Raw genomic sequence first — 14,902 nt, forward strand, 5'->3', positions numbered from 1 at the left:
TACTACCAGGATAGTAGGTACAAATGGGAGATAAACTTAAAAGTGGCTGGTAAAATGATCTATCTGATGATGACTTTAAATATAAGTTTTTGGTAAACAACTGAAAATCAACTTGCTCCTTTTTCTTCAGCCGGTGTGCGAATGGTATACCCAGCATGCTTCGTTCTAGTTCCTCAAACAGACATCCCTGCTCCTAGTACTGTAGGGGCATCTCACTGTTCAACTACTTGCTTGGGTGTCCACCAAGTGCCTGCTTCCACAAGAGATCCTGCCATGTCTTCAGTAACTCTGACTCCACCAACATCACCAGAGGAAGTTCAAACAGGTATAGTAAAATTAGCTTCTGCATTGGGGAAATCATTTTGATGGTTTCTCCTAGCCATCTTAGCAGTGTTTGGAAAGGGTTCAGATGTACAACTGACCTGTGACTAAAGATCACATTTCTTTAGTTGTAAGTCTGTTGTACTAAAATTAGTTTTAATTGTTGTGGGAAATTTCTGTGGACAAGTGTTTGGTTTTGTTTTTCTTTTCCCTTTCTGTGTTTGTGTGCATGTATGTATAAACTTCATTGTGCATTGTGTCACTGGTGAGCAAAGTGATGTTTTCAGCCTTTTTCCCTGTCAAGGGAAGATTCTTCAGAGTGAAGTTTCCACTAAGGCTGTGGGCCCTCTGAACTGTGTGTGAGTAGTGGTTATGGTAAACCACTTGAAGCCAAAGAGGATAGGCTCTCTGATAGTTTTGAGTGGCTTTACACACAGTTGTTCTTGTGCAGAAGAGGTTTTGTTGTTGGTTTTTTTTTCCCACCCCCTCAAGATCTTCTCTTACCATTGTTTGACCTTTTTAAAATATTTAAAGTAATGCTGGTAAGCTTGCCACAGATTTGCTCAAGTTTTTTCTTTCATGTCTATAGGTTCTTGGAAGATAAAGAAAGGCCAACCTGGTTATAACATAAACATGTATGGTGCTCTTTTCCTATTAAAATGAACCTTGCTTGTTTTTATTTCCTACCTTGAGTTTAGAAGATATTTTTTCTTCCTGTGATATTCCTGATTGAATTGAAGTAATAGTGATTGTAAGTGTATCACCTCATTGCCTGAAACTGTTTCCTTTGGTCCCACTTTTCAGTTGACGCTCAATCTGCCCAGAAGTGGGTGAAGTTTTCTTCAGTTTCTGATGGATTTATCTCTGACAGTACTAGTCATCATGGTGGCAAAATACCTAGAAAGCTAGCCAATCAAGTGGTGGACAGAGTTTGGCAAGAATGCAATATGAACAGAGCACAGAACAAGTATGTACTCATTTTGTGAAGCTAAAAATACCTGTGGTATCTTGTTCACTGTAGAAAACAGTTCTGTTAAAGGTGTTGTGGCTGCTAGTAGAAGATGCTTTACTCTTCTTTAAAATGTTTTATTACTGAGTTAATTTGTTCCTAGCTAGAGTTTCAGTTCTCAGTTTAATATGTTAGTAAAAGGCTATTTATAATTCAATGAATCCTATGTCACAAAACTGCTCCTGAGGTTTGACAGAAGATAAGGAAAGAGCATACATTGATCCAAAGTAACTCTCCTGATATTGAATCTTAGGAGAAAGTATTCTGCTACGTCAAATGGCTTGTGTGATGAGGAGACAGCTGACAAGGTAGCATCCTGGGATTTTGTTGAAGCCACACAGAGGACAAATTGCAATTGTTCAAGGTACAGTACTTGGCAAACCTGCAGTCCAACAATGTACAGAGAGATTGAAGTGCTCAGGAGAGGACTCGTGATGACTCCTTTAGGAGTAATTAAGCAATAGCTGCTTGTAGGAAAGCTCTAACAAAATTTGTCTCTTCTGTCCTTAATGTCATTGTAGGTCTTGAAACTCTGCCCAATAAGATAATGCAGAGTTTTTATTCATGTGAATCATCTGAGTGGACATACTGGCAGTTCAGTGACAATTCCCGAGTCTCGAGCTCGAATTCCTTAGGCCTGTGTATGGGTAGAAATGACCTCATGGACAATTTTCTTGGACTGCGGTGGAGAGGGAATGCCTATTTATTTAGGAATTAAGAACTTTTTCTAGAGGGCTGGGGCATCAGCCTTGAAGGAAGAAATCATCAGCAAGATGATTGTCACATTGTGTCTTCATGAATATGAAAAAAAGCCAACCCTCAAATGGGTTTGGCTTTTAGGGGAATAGAGCATTCCATGGATGGCTGTAATAGAACTGCTTTTCTGTGAGTTCATTGCCCATATATGGGGTTTTTATATTAGCTGGAGTGGGGAAATGGATCAAAACATGGGCAAACTCTGAATTTAGCTTCCAGGTTTTGTTATGGCTTCTGCTTTGAAACTGTGCAATAACACAGGCTGTTAATATAGGTGTCTAAAATAAATGGAAATATTAATTTAAGTGAATTCTCAATTTCTGTATTTATGGTAGAATACTAATCTTAAGGTGACTCAAAGTGCTGCAAAGGTTTAAATGCTTTTTCTGATTCACATCTTACACGGATTACCTTGAAATGAATACTGGAATCTTAAAAAAATGAGTATATGGAGGATGTAGCATTTCAGAAGAAATCTGGTTTTTCCTCTTGTATTGAAATGGTTGGTTTTAGTTCTGTGGGAGTACTTTTGTGTCCTGAGAAGAGCTGGGAGATGGAGGAGGATTAAATGTTCTGTTAAGTAGTGCTATCATATCTCAATTCTCCTTAAAGAGAAAACAATTAAATGTGAGATATGGATTAGAAATATGCAGTTGCAAAGAGAAATTGCAAATATTTAAAACCATTTATGAAAAATTAAAGTAAAAACAAATTTTGATACCTTTTTACCTTTTATTCCTGCCTTATCCTGTTTTTTTTAATGCAAACTGCCTGCTGCTTAACTTCCCTAATGGAAGAATGCCAAACAATATCCAGACACTAAGGATGTACATACAGTTCAATAGCTTAATCATAAACATTTAACTCTAGGCTTTTATTTCCTGTGTCTCATTCTGTCAGATGATCTAGGCAGTTGGCATCTTGAACTTCAAGATGAAATGTTTAAGTTCAAGTGCATTTATACTGGGGAAAAAAGCTAACTGTAATGCAATTGAGACATTGAGGGGATTTTTTTTGATGCTTGCTGAATTTGTAGGTAAATAGCTACAAAAGCTTTGAAATAGCTTTTGTAGGACTCAGCTTGGCTTCTAGATTCTTGATGTTGATTTTCCACTCCTTGACCCATAGAGACTTGGAAATCACCATTGGTTTGTGTTGGTGCTTGAATGCAACAAGTCCTTCACTAATTCATATGTTGTTCTACTGATTCATCAGTGTTGGCAGAAGTTAAAAGTGACAACATGTTCATGTGACAATCTATTTCTGTTAAAAGCAGTTATAAAATACTGTCTTGAGTTACGAGGACTATGTGTGTGTTTGGCTTATAGGACAGCTTTTACAGTTCTTTCTTTTTTAAATGGTATTCTAAAATCTTGCAAAGCTATTCAAGTCATTTGAATTAACTGATGGTCAGAAAGAGGCAGCTTCACTTCAGAATAGTATCAGTTTCAGACTTCTATAATCAACTGTGTAATGGCTTAGAAGCGGGTTCTTATCTAGTGAAAAAGAACATGATAGACATATTCGAAAGATTAATGTAAAATATTCTCTCCTATATTAATTCTGCAGGCACAAAAATCTCAAACCAAGAAATTCAGGTCAACAGGGGCAGGCACCACCTGTGGGCCAACAACAGCAAGCAGCTCCAAAGCACAAGACAAATGAGAAGCAAGACAAAGGGGATAAGCCACAGAAACGCCCTTTGACTCCTTTTCATCATCGTGTATCTATCAGTGATGATGTTGCCATGGAGGCAGATTCAGCGAGTCAGAGGCTTGTGATGACTGCACCAGACAGTCAAGTGAGATTTTCAAATATCCGAACTAATGATGTAGCAAAGACTCCTCAGATGCATAATGCTGAAATGGCAAATTCACCTCAGCCGCCGCCTCTTAGTCCTCACCCATGTGACGTCGTTGATGAAGGGGTAGCTAAAGCTCCTTCCACTCCTCAGAGTCAACATTTCTACCAGATGCCAACACCAGACCCCTTGGTTCCCACAAAAACGATGGAGGACAGACTGGATGGCTTGCCTCAGCCTTTTCCAGCTCAGTTTCCTGAAGTCATAGAGCCTACAATGTATGTTGGTACTGCGGTGAATTTGGAAGAAGATGAAGCTGATACTACTTGGAAGTATTATAAAGTTCCAAAGAAAAAGGATGTGGAATTCTTACCACCTCAGCTTCCAAATGATAAGTTGAGAGATGATCCAGTAATACCTGCTGGACAGGAAAATGTAACATCAGTTACAGAGTAAGTAGTGCTTAATACTGTGGTAATAATGTGTGACAAAGTGAGGAAACGGAAGGCCAAGGGCGGTAGTTTCTCGTTACAAGCAAACTTGTCACTAAAGCTGAGTAGTAATGCTGAGTGTGTACAAGAAGGTATGAAACATGAGCACAAAGCACAGTCAAATATGTCATCAGATTTTTCCACCTTTCTCTCATTAGAATTCTGGATTCAGCAGATGGCAGTGAAGTTAATTCTTCTATTGTAAGATTAATCTGTAGCAAAATTATGCTTACTTGGGACTTGAAGTGTCTCATCCCTGTCCTGTCCAAAACAAACAACCTTGTCTTATTTTAACACTTTCTTGAATACATGGATGGTCTCAGCTGCAGGCTTAATCTGTTAAAGATCGACTTTCTTTCACCTCGGTTTTGTTCTTGTCTTTATTCAGAAGAGCTCTTAGGCTTTGAAAGCTGGTATTTAAATGGCTGGTAGGAACAATGAGGAACTAATCTGTTTTCCTGGAAGACATTAACTTTAGTGTATGCTGCAACTACTTCCTAGTATCATGGGTTTCTATTTGGAGTAAGCAACGTCAACTGATGTTCTTGTATATGGTGGGTTTTGTGTCATTCAAAGGGTTAAGGATCTGAGGTTATCAAAGTGACTGGCTTGTCTACTACTATTGCTCTTGGACTTGAGATCATATAGGAAACCTTCATTCATTAAACAGAACTTGTCTAGCTTGAAGAAATATTGAGACAATCACACTAGGTCTGTGTTAGAACCCCAGCCTTTGAGCTACAGGAAATATATTGAGAAGGTTTATTTATTTTAAGAGGTTAATACTGTCTTGAAATAAAATATATAGTCTCTAGTTATTTTAGAAAAGGTTAAATGAATAGAATTTGTTTCTGAAAGCCAGTGTTATCTAGCTTATCTAGCACTGGGTCTGAAAAGCTTGTACTCTGCTATCTGTTTCAAGGATAAATGAATTGGCCACTTTTTTGACACTGCCCAAGTTCTAATAAATTATGGCAGTGGAGGAAAATAATTAGTGCTAAAACTTATATGAATTTCCTTCACCAATTAAAGCAAAACCAAACTCCTCCAAAAAGGTGGTGGTTGTCCAAAAAGGTGACCACCACTCATCTAAAAAAACCCCAAACATGAGAACAAAATCCTGAAACTAAACCACTTGGCCTTCTGGGTTGTGTCTCCTTTGCTGTTGGACAGGAAGAGTTTCTGATGCAGTACATCTTTTGCAACTCTTCCTTGTGAGGACATACTGCGGGAACAGAGGGTAATGGGAAGCAGCAGGTGCTGACAGTTAATAGCAGTCTTAACATAGTTGGAACGTGGATGCAGAGGTGACAAACATTGGCCTAAGTTTGTGATTGAGGAATTAAGAAAATGCATCTTGAATACACCCAGAACTGCCTCTCTCAACTCACTTGCTGTTGATTGTATTGGGTCAAAATTTGGTTTTTCTGCTGTTCAGGTTAAAGGAGACTCTTAATGTGACCAGTACCAAATTATTGAGGTGGGTTTTTTTCCCTTGTAGAAGTTTATTGTACTTAATTGGTGGTAGAACAGTTAAAGCAGAGACTCACAAGACTGAAATTGTATGTTGATTATCTGTTTTCTTGCTGGCAGTGGAAAGCCACTGATGGCAGTCATATTGATTTTGCTATGTAGGAAAGCTGTGAGAAGTAAATATGCTGTGGCTGTTGGTCTGTTCTCATACACATTTTCTTAGCCATATCTTTTATGTTCACTGTTGAAGAGTTTACATTAGCTAGTGCATGTCTCAGCTCTTTCAAGATGTGCATTTATATGATTTTTAGCAATTTTTTTTCCCCTTGAATTCATTTCATCTGACTAGAGAGAGATATGCTCTAATTCACAATCTTCTTTATTCAGTTCAAGATATGGTCTGTCCTTGTATGGCTTCTAGTTTGATTTAACACTTTATTGAATATATATATTTATTATTCCCCCCCCCAGAGTATCTATTTCCTTCTCTTCCTCTTTGGTGGTCAAAAATATTGGAAACAGCTGCTTGCTCTCACGATGTATTTTTCCTGGTGTTTGATTTCTTGCTCCTAGAAAGCAATTTCCATCTTTTTTCTGTTTTTTCTGATGATAATTTTTGTAGGGTTTAGAAAAGAGAGATCCCCAACTCAACTCCATCAAGTGCTGCTCCAGACTTAAATGCCAACGGTGCTTGCCACAGAGCCACCTCACTCTACTGCTGTCTGGGGCAGTCATGCCTAAAGCAAGATTTTATTGAGCATGAGTGACTAGCATGGATGGATTTGACCGTATTGTTGACTGGGAGATGTTTCACTGGAAAGTTTATTTCTAGGAAGTCATTTGGCAAAGTAAAACAGTTTCCGTGTCCTTTCTCGTACACCACACATTGACAGGGATGTACAAGGCGGTGAGGAGGACTCTGAGGAGTTGCTGTCCTTTTTGTGTGCAGAATTTCAAGGTTGAGCTCCTTGAATTGTTCTGTATCACACTTCTTTTTCTGGTCTCTCAGAGGAGAAATGGATGTCTGGGCTTTTTCTTTTTTTTTTGGATAGCCAGGCTTTGTGTCCAACAGAACTTGGGTGTGTTTGTTGTGTTAGACAGGGCTGTGTAGTGGGAGGGTTGATGTACTTTATACATTAAAATGAATTAAATACTCAGGAATTATATTCTTAACATATGGAAAATTCCAGTTTAATCACTTTTTCCTGATAATTTGTTTGGACATGGATGAGGAATGGCAATGAGTAATTTGTTTTAACCTGGTGAATATCTTTTAGCAGATATAGATAGTTGAACACATTTGCACTTTATAATAAATGACAGCTATGACCTGGATAAATTACTAATCTTTATATGAATTGACAATGCTTGAGGAGATATGGGCAGAATGAATCACACTGCTCTATCTGACTTGTGTAAGGAGGTTATATTAAATGACTAATGATTTAATCTTTTTCCCAGAAAGTTTTCTAAAGCCAAGGTGGAAAGGAAGAAAGTGGGAGGGGAAGGTGAATCTCTTGTAAAGGTTGTGTGACAGCAAAAATATTTCTACATAATAAACAGTAAATAATATTTTCTGATCATTATTTTTTCTTTTGTTCAGATTAATGGTGCAATGTAGGAAACCTTTAAAGGTTTCAGATGAACTGGTGCAACAGTATCAGAGTAAAATCCAATACCTAGCAGGCTTAGCGACGGAAGCCGACCAGGAACCTGAAATCGATCCTTATGCCTTTGTTGATGGTGATGTGGAATTCTTATTTCCTGACAGTAAAAAAGATAGGCAGAACATGGAGAGGGAAGTGGGGAAGAAACACAAGGTGAGTAAAGGAGTGAGAATACAAATCAGTGATGAGATTAAACCAAATTGCTTTAGTTGCTAAATGTAATTTAGATCCTTCTCTGTGTATTTAGAATTATGTTGGAAAGAACCTTGTATTCTAGCAGAAATGATCAATGAAATAATACTTAAAAGTACACTTTCTGAAAAGGAGAAAATATAACTGCATTAGGAACTTGTATATGAACTACAACTAGTCCTAATGAACAAATTTATCTGTGTGAACTGCTGGTATGGAGGATTTCATTCAATAACTGCTACAGTTAATGTAGAGCAATTGATATCAAGTGTTTTTCAATATGATATTGGAGCAATAATCCACAACTTGCTTTTTAAATTTATGCCCAGCACAAAATCTAAGGTTTACATTCTTATCTGTGTGTTGCTAGTACATTGTCTGTATTCCAAGCTTTCTTCTCCCTGAGCAAGTACCCCTAGCCAGACTTCCAGCTAGAAGGCTAATGAGAACCTGATACTTTTCATGTGTACAAGAATTCCCATTGTGAGACAAAATGCCCCCCCCCCATCCCAATTAATTTAAGCAAATTTTTACACCTTTTTTTTTTAATAGGCTGAGGATGGGACATCTAGTGTTACAGTTTTATCCCATGAAGGAGAGGATGCTATGTCTCTATTTAGTCCTTCTGTCAAGCAAGGTAAAAAAGACTTTTAATTGTGCTATATTAATGATCTCTTGATTAATCAATAGATTCTAATAAGCTAGTAAGTTTTTCCTTTGTAGTTTGTATTTCCCTGTCCTTTCAGTGTTAGGAATCTCCTTGGAACATACCTTTATTGCACCTTGGGAAATGTTGACTAAAAAGCCTAAATTTCATCAAATTCAGGGGAACTTACATATGTGTTAAGATAGACGAGGCAAGCTGAGAACACACTAGGGTTTTTCCCCTCTCCCCCTCCCCATTCCCAGCTGTGGAAATAGTTCTTAAGATTGCCAGTGTTTTTGTAACGTTTGTTTATCTTTATAGATGCCCAACGTATTGCTGCTCATGCTCGCACTGCATCAACGAGCCTGTTCCATGAAACAGACTTAGTGGTCTCTTACACTGACCTTGACAATCTCTTCAATTCTGATGAAGACGAACTAACAGTAAGTGATGTGCAAAAACGGTGGCAGCTGCCAGACAAAAAACCTGGAAGGAACAAGTATGGGTTTTCATGGTTTCTGCATTGGGCTTTTTTAGGCATTTGTAGGAGAGGTTGCAATATGTGCATATAAGCAAGTGCTGTGGCTTCTCTGTAGCAGACCTACTGTTCTAGTTGACTCATACAATCATATTTTTGATACAAACAAGCTTTTGATCTTATAGCCTTACTATCCAGACAGTGTATGCTTCTGGAATACATCTTTAATTGTATTTTTATAGATTCAACAGTGGTATAAGTGCCTGTTTCCTATGGGCTAAGTTCTATTTAGCTAGTTGATAAAGGTAATATTGAAACAAAAGAAAAACTTGTGAATGGGAAGAGACATTTAGTCACATGGATATTCTGCCAAATAAGCTGCTTTATTGCAGCAGCTATTATTTTAGAACAGTTTCTCTTGCAGTCTCTGATAGCTCTGAATCTCTTATCTTTTTAGTTTCTGTTTTGATGCTGCTTGTAGTGAGTTATGTTTTCTGAACTGTTCTTTGCTCCATGCTTAGTCCTAAATCCCCTTACCCAGACAAAATGCCCATCAACTTTAATGGGACCTGTAGCTGAATAAGGGCTGAAGGATCTTAATAGCTATCAAAGGTCATCATTACATAAAGCAAGTGTATTTGCTCTTAAATATGAAGCCTTTTATTTTCTATAGGCTTTAGTACTGTCTAAACATTGTAAAATATCTCTTGTTCTTTTAATATCAACAGCTTTTCTTCACTATACTTCTTGTTCCAGGATTTGTGTTTCTTTATCTTTGCTTTTCCTGTTCATGTGGTAACACAAGTAATGTTAGCATAGCTTTGGGAGTGTGTATGTTTTTTTCTGATAGATTGTGGGCAACCCTACTTAGCTTTTTTAATATGTCTGCTAGCAGGCTGGGAGTTGTTTTATAACTGATCTTTCACTTTAATGGCATTATGACTTGATAGGAGCACATTCTCTGAGTTAGAAGTATTAAGGGAGGACAAGTGTAACCTCAACCACTAGCACTGGCTTCTGATTTATTTTTCTAAACATTATATGAAGTCTCAGCTTTGTATGTTCATTACATGTGAAAATTCCTGTTACCAGGAGATATGCCCACATGCTTGTGTCTGAGGTGATTTTCATTACAATACTTCTTATCTTTTGTAGCCTGGATCTAAAAGAACAGTGAATGGAGCTGATGACAAATCCAACTGCAAAGAGGCAAAAGCAGGAAATCTAGACCCACTGTCATGCATAAGTAAGCTTTAATTGCTTTCTTCTGTATAGAACACTATCTCTAAACTTTTGATGGCTTATATGTTGTGGGGATTTGGAAACATATGCTTCATTTGCCCCTCTGAAATTTTAAGACAAATGAGATACTTCAAAATGTTTTCATGCTCTAAAGCCTACTTCTAATCTGAAATTAGGCACTGCAGATCTCCATAAAATGTATCCAACTCCACCTTCATTGGAACAACATATTATGGGATTTTCTCCAATGAACATGAATAATAAGGAATATGGCAGTATGGACACTACACTTGGAGGAACAGTACTTGAAGGGAACAGCTCTAGTGTGGGAGCTCAGTTCAGAATTGAAGTAGATGAGGGTTTCTGTAGCCCCAAACCTGCTGAAATAAAGGTAGGTAGTGTTGAAAGTCTGATAAATGCTTCTAATGATTATTGTTCAGTTTATTACTTAATCCTGATAAAATAAGGGATCTTTGTGGGAAATTCAGTACACATTTCAACTTGTATCCTGCATTATGCTGGGGTAGGTAATGCACAATGTAGTATGTAGTATACAGTATTTTACCTCTTAAACTTCAAGAAAGAGTAGTATATACTTAGCTATTAGTGAGATTAAGGAATGCATTTCAGTAGTTGTAGTTCATTGCTTTGTGTTGGCATATTGCTTTTTGGAGAACCATGGGTGTGAATGATGTGTGTATAAATAATCTGACTTTCTCTTTGGCAGAGATATTAGCTGTATCAAGGTTTAATATTAAAGAGCTGCTGCTTGAACTTGGTGACGTTTGAGAAGCATTTTAATTGCTGAAGTGATCTAACTTACATGCTGATGTTTTGCTATGTCTAACTTCTAGGATTATTCTTATGTTTATAAACCTGAGAACTGCCAAGCTTTAGTGGGATGTTCCATGTTTGCACCATTGAAGACACTTCCCAGCCAGTGTCTTCCTCCCATCAAACTGCCAGAAGAATGCATTTATCGCCAGAGCTGGGCTGTGGGAAAGCTGGATTTACTTCCTCCAGGACCTGCCATGCCATTCATCAAAGATGGGTACGACTCGTTTCAGCTTTGTAAGGTGGTCAGTTACCCACACTACATAGAGGAAGTGCCCCTAAATTTATTTTGTTGAAATCTGTAATGAGAAATATGTGTCAAGACACACTGTGTTTATACAAGTGACAGCCTTTAAAGAGATCCTCGTGATTAAACCTCACTGTAAGGGTCTGTCTTCTCAAATAGCTTCTTAGCTGTGCATACATTGTATTTGTTGCCTTGTTTGAAGGTTTCTTGTGGAAGCTTAATGATGCAAGTCCAGTTTTAATAAGTAATGAACATGGTAACAATCAAGATAAATGTGAACTTGGGACTCTGTTTTTGTGGTGGTGGTGTAAATACTGTAAGGGCTTAGGTGGTGCTTCTGTTTCTTAAATTATTTTCTCAAATAGCAATAACCTCAGCTGTACTGGGACGAGGGAAACATTTCCTTTGATTGGAAGCTATGCCTGGTGTGACATTGCCTGGTAACAGTAGTATTGCAGTAGACATTTCTGTAATCTGCATTTGGTAGCAATGGTCTTGCTGGCAGTTCTTGAAGGAAATATTTATTCCTCCTTCTCTTTTGCATTAGTAGCTGGTGTAAATGCATTAGGGAGCAAGGAAGGGATGTATTTATTGATAAAACTTTATGAATATTAATCTTAGAGTAAAAACTGATGTGTCTTCTCTTAGGGTCATTCATCAGCAATATATCTCCAGGTATCATTAGCCATATAGGGCTTTGGAGGTACTCAGCTGCTTAGGAAAGAAAATGTTAAATGCTTCCAGATGATGCTTTCCTCATGGATCCAACTGAATCCGCTATTAGTAGACCCAGCGTATTTTCTTACCATGTGTCAACACAATGTGTAAATAAGACATGAATAAAAAAGGTGTCCTTTAGACTCCATACAGTCAGGGAATTTATGATTTATTCTGACCACGCTTGTTTCGCATGCAAAGGAAAGACGAAAGGAGGCAGGGAAAGATTCTTTAACAGTGCTGCCAGTGGGCGTCCTGCGAAGTCATTTAAAACAAATGCTCTTGAAGTTCCCTAGAGAATGAAAGTCTTTCTGTGGATTTTGAAAGACTGGTTTTTACAAAGCAGATATTAATTGGGAGGGTCCTTCTTTAGAAACTTGAGACTTAAACTTCAAAACTAGTGTGTTATGTACTTAAGATGTTTCCTTCTTCTTGTGGCTGCTGTCAGCGATGGAAGCACTATGGATCAAGAGTATGGCCCTGCATACACACCACAAACTCATACTCCTTTTGGGATGCCACCGAGCAGCGCACCTCCCAGTAACAGCGGAGCTGGAATTCTCCCTTCTCCTTCTACCCCTCGTTTCCCAACTCCTCGAACACCAAGGACTCCTCGAACACCTCGTGGAGCTGGTGGACCTGCAAGTGCACAGGGTTCAGTCAAATACGAGAACTCTGATTTATACTCGCCAGCTTCCACGCCATCGACGTGTAGACCGCTTAATTCTGTTGAACCTGCAACAGTGCCTTCCATTCCAGAGGCACACAGTCTTTATGTGAATCTCATCCTCTCAGAGTCTGTAATGAATCTCTTCAAAGACTGTAACTTTGACAGCTGCTGCATATGTGTTTGCAATATGAACATCAAAGGTGCTGATGTTGGAGTTTACATTCCTGATCCAACACAAGAGGCCCAGTATAGGTGTACCTGTGGTTTCAGTGCTGTTATGAATAGGAAATTTGGCAACAGTTCTGGACTGTTTCTTGAAGATGAATTGGATATTTTAGGACGTAACACAGAGTGCGGCAAAGAAGCAGAAAAACGCTTTGAAGCTCTCAGAGCTACTTCTATTGAGCACGGCAGTGGAGGACTGAAAGAACCTGAGAAACTGCCCGATGAGTTAATACTGTTGCTGCAGGATCAATGCACCAACTTGTTCTCACCGTTTGGGGCAGCAGATCAAGATTCCATTCCCAAAGTTGGTGCAGTTAGCAACCTGGTACGTGTAGAAGAAAGGGATTGTTGCAATGACTGCTACTTGGCCTTGGAACATGGACGGCAGTTCATGGACAATATGTCAGGAGGAAAAGTTGATGAAGCACTTGTGAAAACTACTTGCTTGCACCATTGGTCAAAAAGAAATGGTAAATATTGAAAACAGCTTCTACTTGTCCACCTCTTAATTTTATAAGGGTTTGTTTTCTTAGTAAGTATTGGGTGCGTAAGACTTTGTCCACTGTCTTGCTTGCGTAAACCTCTGTTTTTATGGTGTTCAGAATAACCATTCCTCTTGCATTCTGTGTTGGTGTGATATACCAAGCAGAGTGTAGGCCTTGGCTGCCATAAATTGTAAATTCCTAACGTAATTTGAACTACACTGTAAGGCCACAGTAACTGTCCACAATGCTTCACTAGGCTTATTCTTCTCAGGCAGTTTTTTGGTGACTGCATCTACAGAGGCTCTGTGGAATGAGTGTACATAGGAAGTGTAGGTGGTTCAAATGGTGACTGTACTTTGAAGGCTACTGTGGTAGAATTAAGATTTATGATTCAGTTGGCTTCCTCCGCTTCTTTAAGGGGGGGTGGTGGTAGTTTAGTGGTATGCCTGGCAAGTGAAGAATTATTGTAGCCTTCTCTCTGTTGGGTCTGCCAGAGATCTTTGGATTTTTCCTTCTGAGGCCTGACTAATGCTTTTCTGTCTCGTGGAATACCCTTTATTGTGTGTATTTGCATGCTTCTCCTCTCAATAATGGTCTTTTCAAGTAGCAACTCCAGCAGGATGAGCAATGAAATATGAAGCCTTGATAGCAATTAGCTGCAATTCATAGTTGTTAATGAGGATGAGGAGGACTAACAGTAACACACAGCTAGGTCTCAGTGTGTGAGGGATTAAATTTAAAAGCCCAGGCTGTAGATAAATCCACATTTTCAGGCACCCAGGAGAAGACTCAGGTGTTACTGTGACCTTGGTATTTAGGATAAAAAGATGCCAAGATACTTCTAATTGAAATGCTATGAAATTCTAGCCACCAAATGTGGTGTCAGGTTTTTGGTGTTAAACACTGTACGTTCAATGGCTTAGTCGTGGCAAGCTGATGAAATGGGCTGTGACTGTTTGAGGCTTCTCTTGACTTCATGGAAGTGAGCACTGGGTGGCAGTCTGCCTAATCCTCCTTTATTTGGAGGGAAAATCCTGTAGTTTAAGGGTTGTACAGCTTGCTTATTTTGATGTGGAGTTCTTTCTGTATTTTTGGGGTTTTCTTCCCCCCTTTAGTTGAAACCATAGATAAGGCTTTAAAGGGGAAAAACTCTAGGGAATTAAAAAAACCCATCTGTTTTTTGAGTAGCTGAGAGGGGAAGAGGGAAGATGTTAAATCTGTGCTTAGCTCTTTCTGTCATGGCCTTGGGGTAGCCTGTATGTGTGCTTCAGAAGAGAATTAAAATCAATGGTTAAGGGTTCTGGGTTGTTTGTGGAGGGCTTTATTGTATCCTGTTGTGGCAGTAGGCCCTGACTGGGTTTTTTATTGTCCTTACAGTTGTGGATGTGAGCATGCAGTGTTCCCAGGACATCCTTCGTATGCTCCTCTCGCTCCAGCCAGTTCTTCAGGATGCAATTCAGAAGAAGAGAACAGTCCGGTCCTGGGGTGTGCAGGGCCCCCTCACGTGGCAACAGTTCCACAAAATGGCTGGCAGAGGCTCTTACGGTAACTGCTGCAGAGGCTCCTGTCTCTTAATCTCTACCTGACCCGGCCACCAAACCTCAGTGTTGGATACTGATTGGAATTCTAAACAGTATTTGACCTTTCT

The 14,902-nt window shown here is 38.9% G+C and overlaps 1 protein-coding gene across 1 annotated transcript in view; it reads left to right on the plus strand.

The window, feature by feature from the left end:
- MED13 (mediator complex subunit 13) overlaps positions 1-14,902 on the plus strand; it is a 56,334-nt gene that overhangs the window by 28,451 nt on the left and 12,981 nt on the right. The window contains exons 6-17 of the mRNA XM_010207908.2: positions 131-325; positions 1,126-1,288; positions 1,584-1,694; positions 3,656-4,339; positions 7,455-7,671; positions 8,263-8,347; positions 8,678-8,799; positions 9,990-10,080; positions 10,253-10,467; positions 10,931-11,127; positions 12,323-13,239; positions 14,632-14,799. Of these exons, the coding sequence (XP_010206210.2) occupies positions 131-325; positions 1,126-1,288; positions 1,584-1,694; positions 3,656-4,339; positions 7,455-7,671; positions 8,263-8,347; positions 8,678-8,799; positions 9,990-10,080; positions 10,253-10,467; positions 10,931-11,127; positions 12,323-13,239; positions 14,632-14,799 (3,165 nt within the window). The remainder of the gene's footprint in view (positions 1-130; positions 326-1,125; positions 1,289-1,583; positions 1,695-3,655; positions 4,340-7,454; positions 7,672-8,262; positions 8,348-8,677; positions 8,800-9,989; positions 10,081-10,252; positions 10,468-10,930; positions 11,128-12,322; positions 13,240-14,631; positions 14,800-14,902) is intronic.

The sequence above is a fragment of the Colius striatus genome, chromosome 20 (assembly GCF_028858725.1).
Source record: "Colius striatus isolate bColStr4 chromosome 20, bColStr4.1.hap1, whole genome shotgun sequence".
In the NCBI taxonomy this organism is placed as follows: Eukaryota; Metazoa; Chordata; class Aves; order Coliiformes; family Coliidae; genus Colius; species Colius striatus.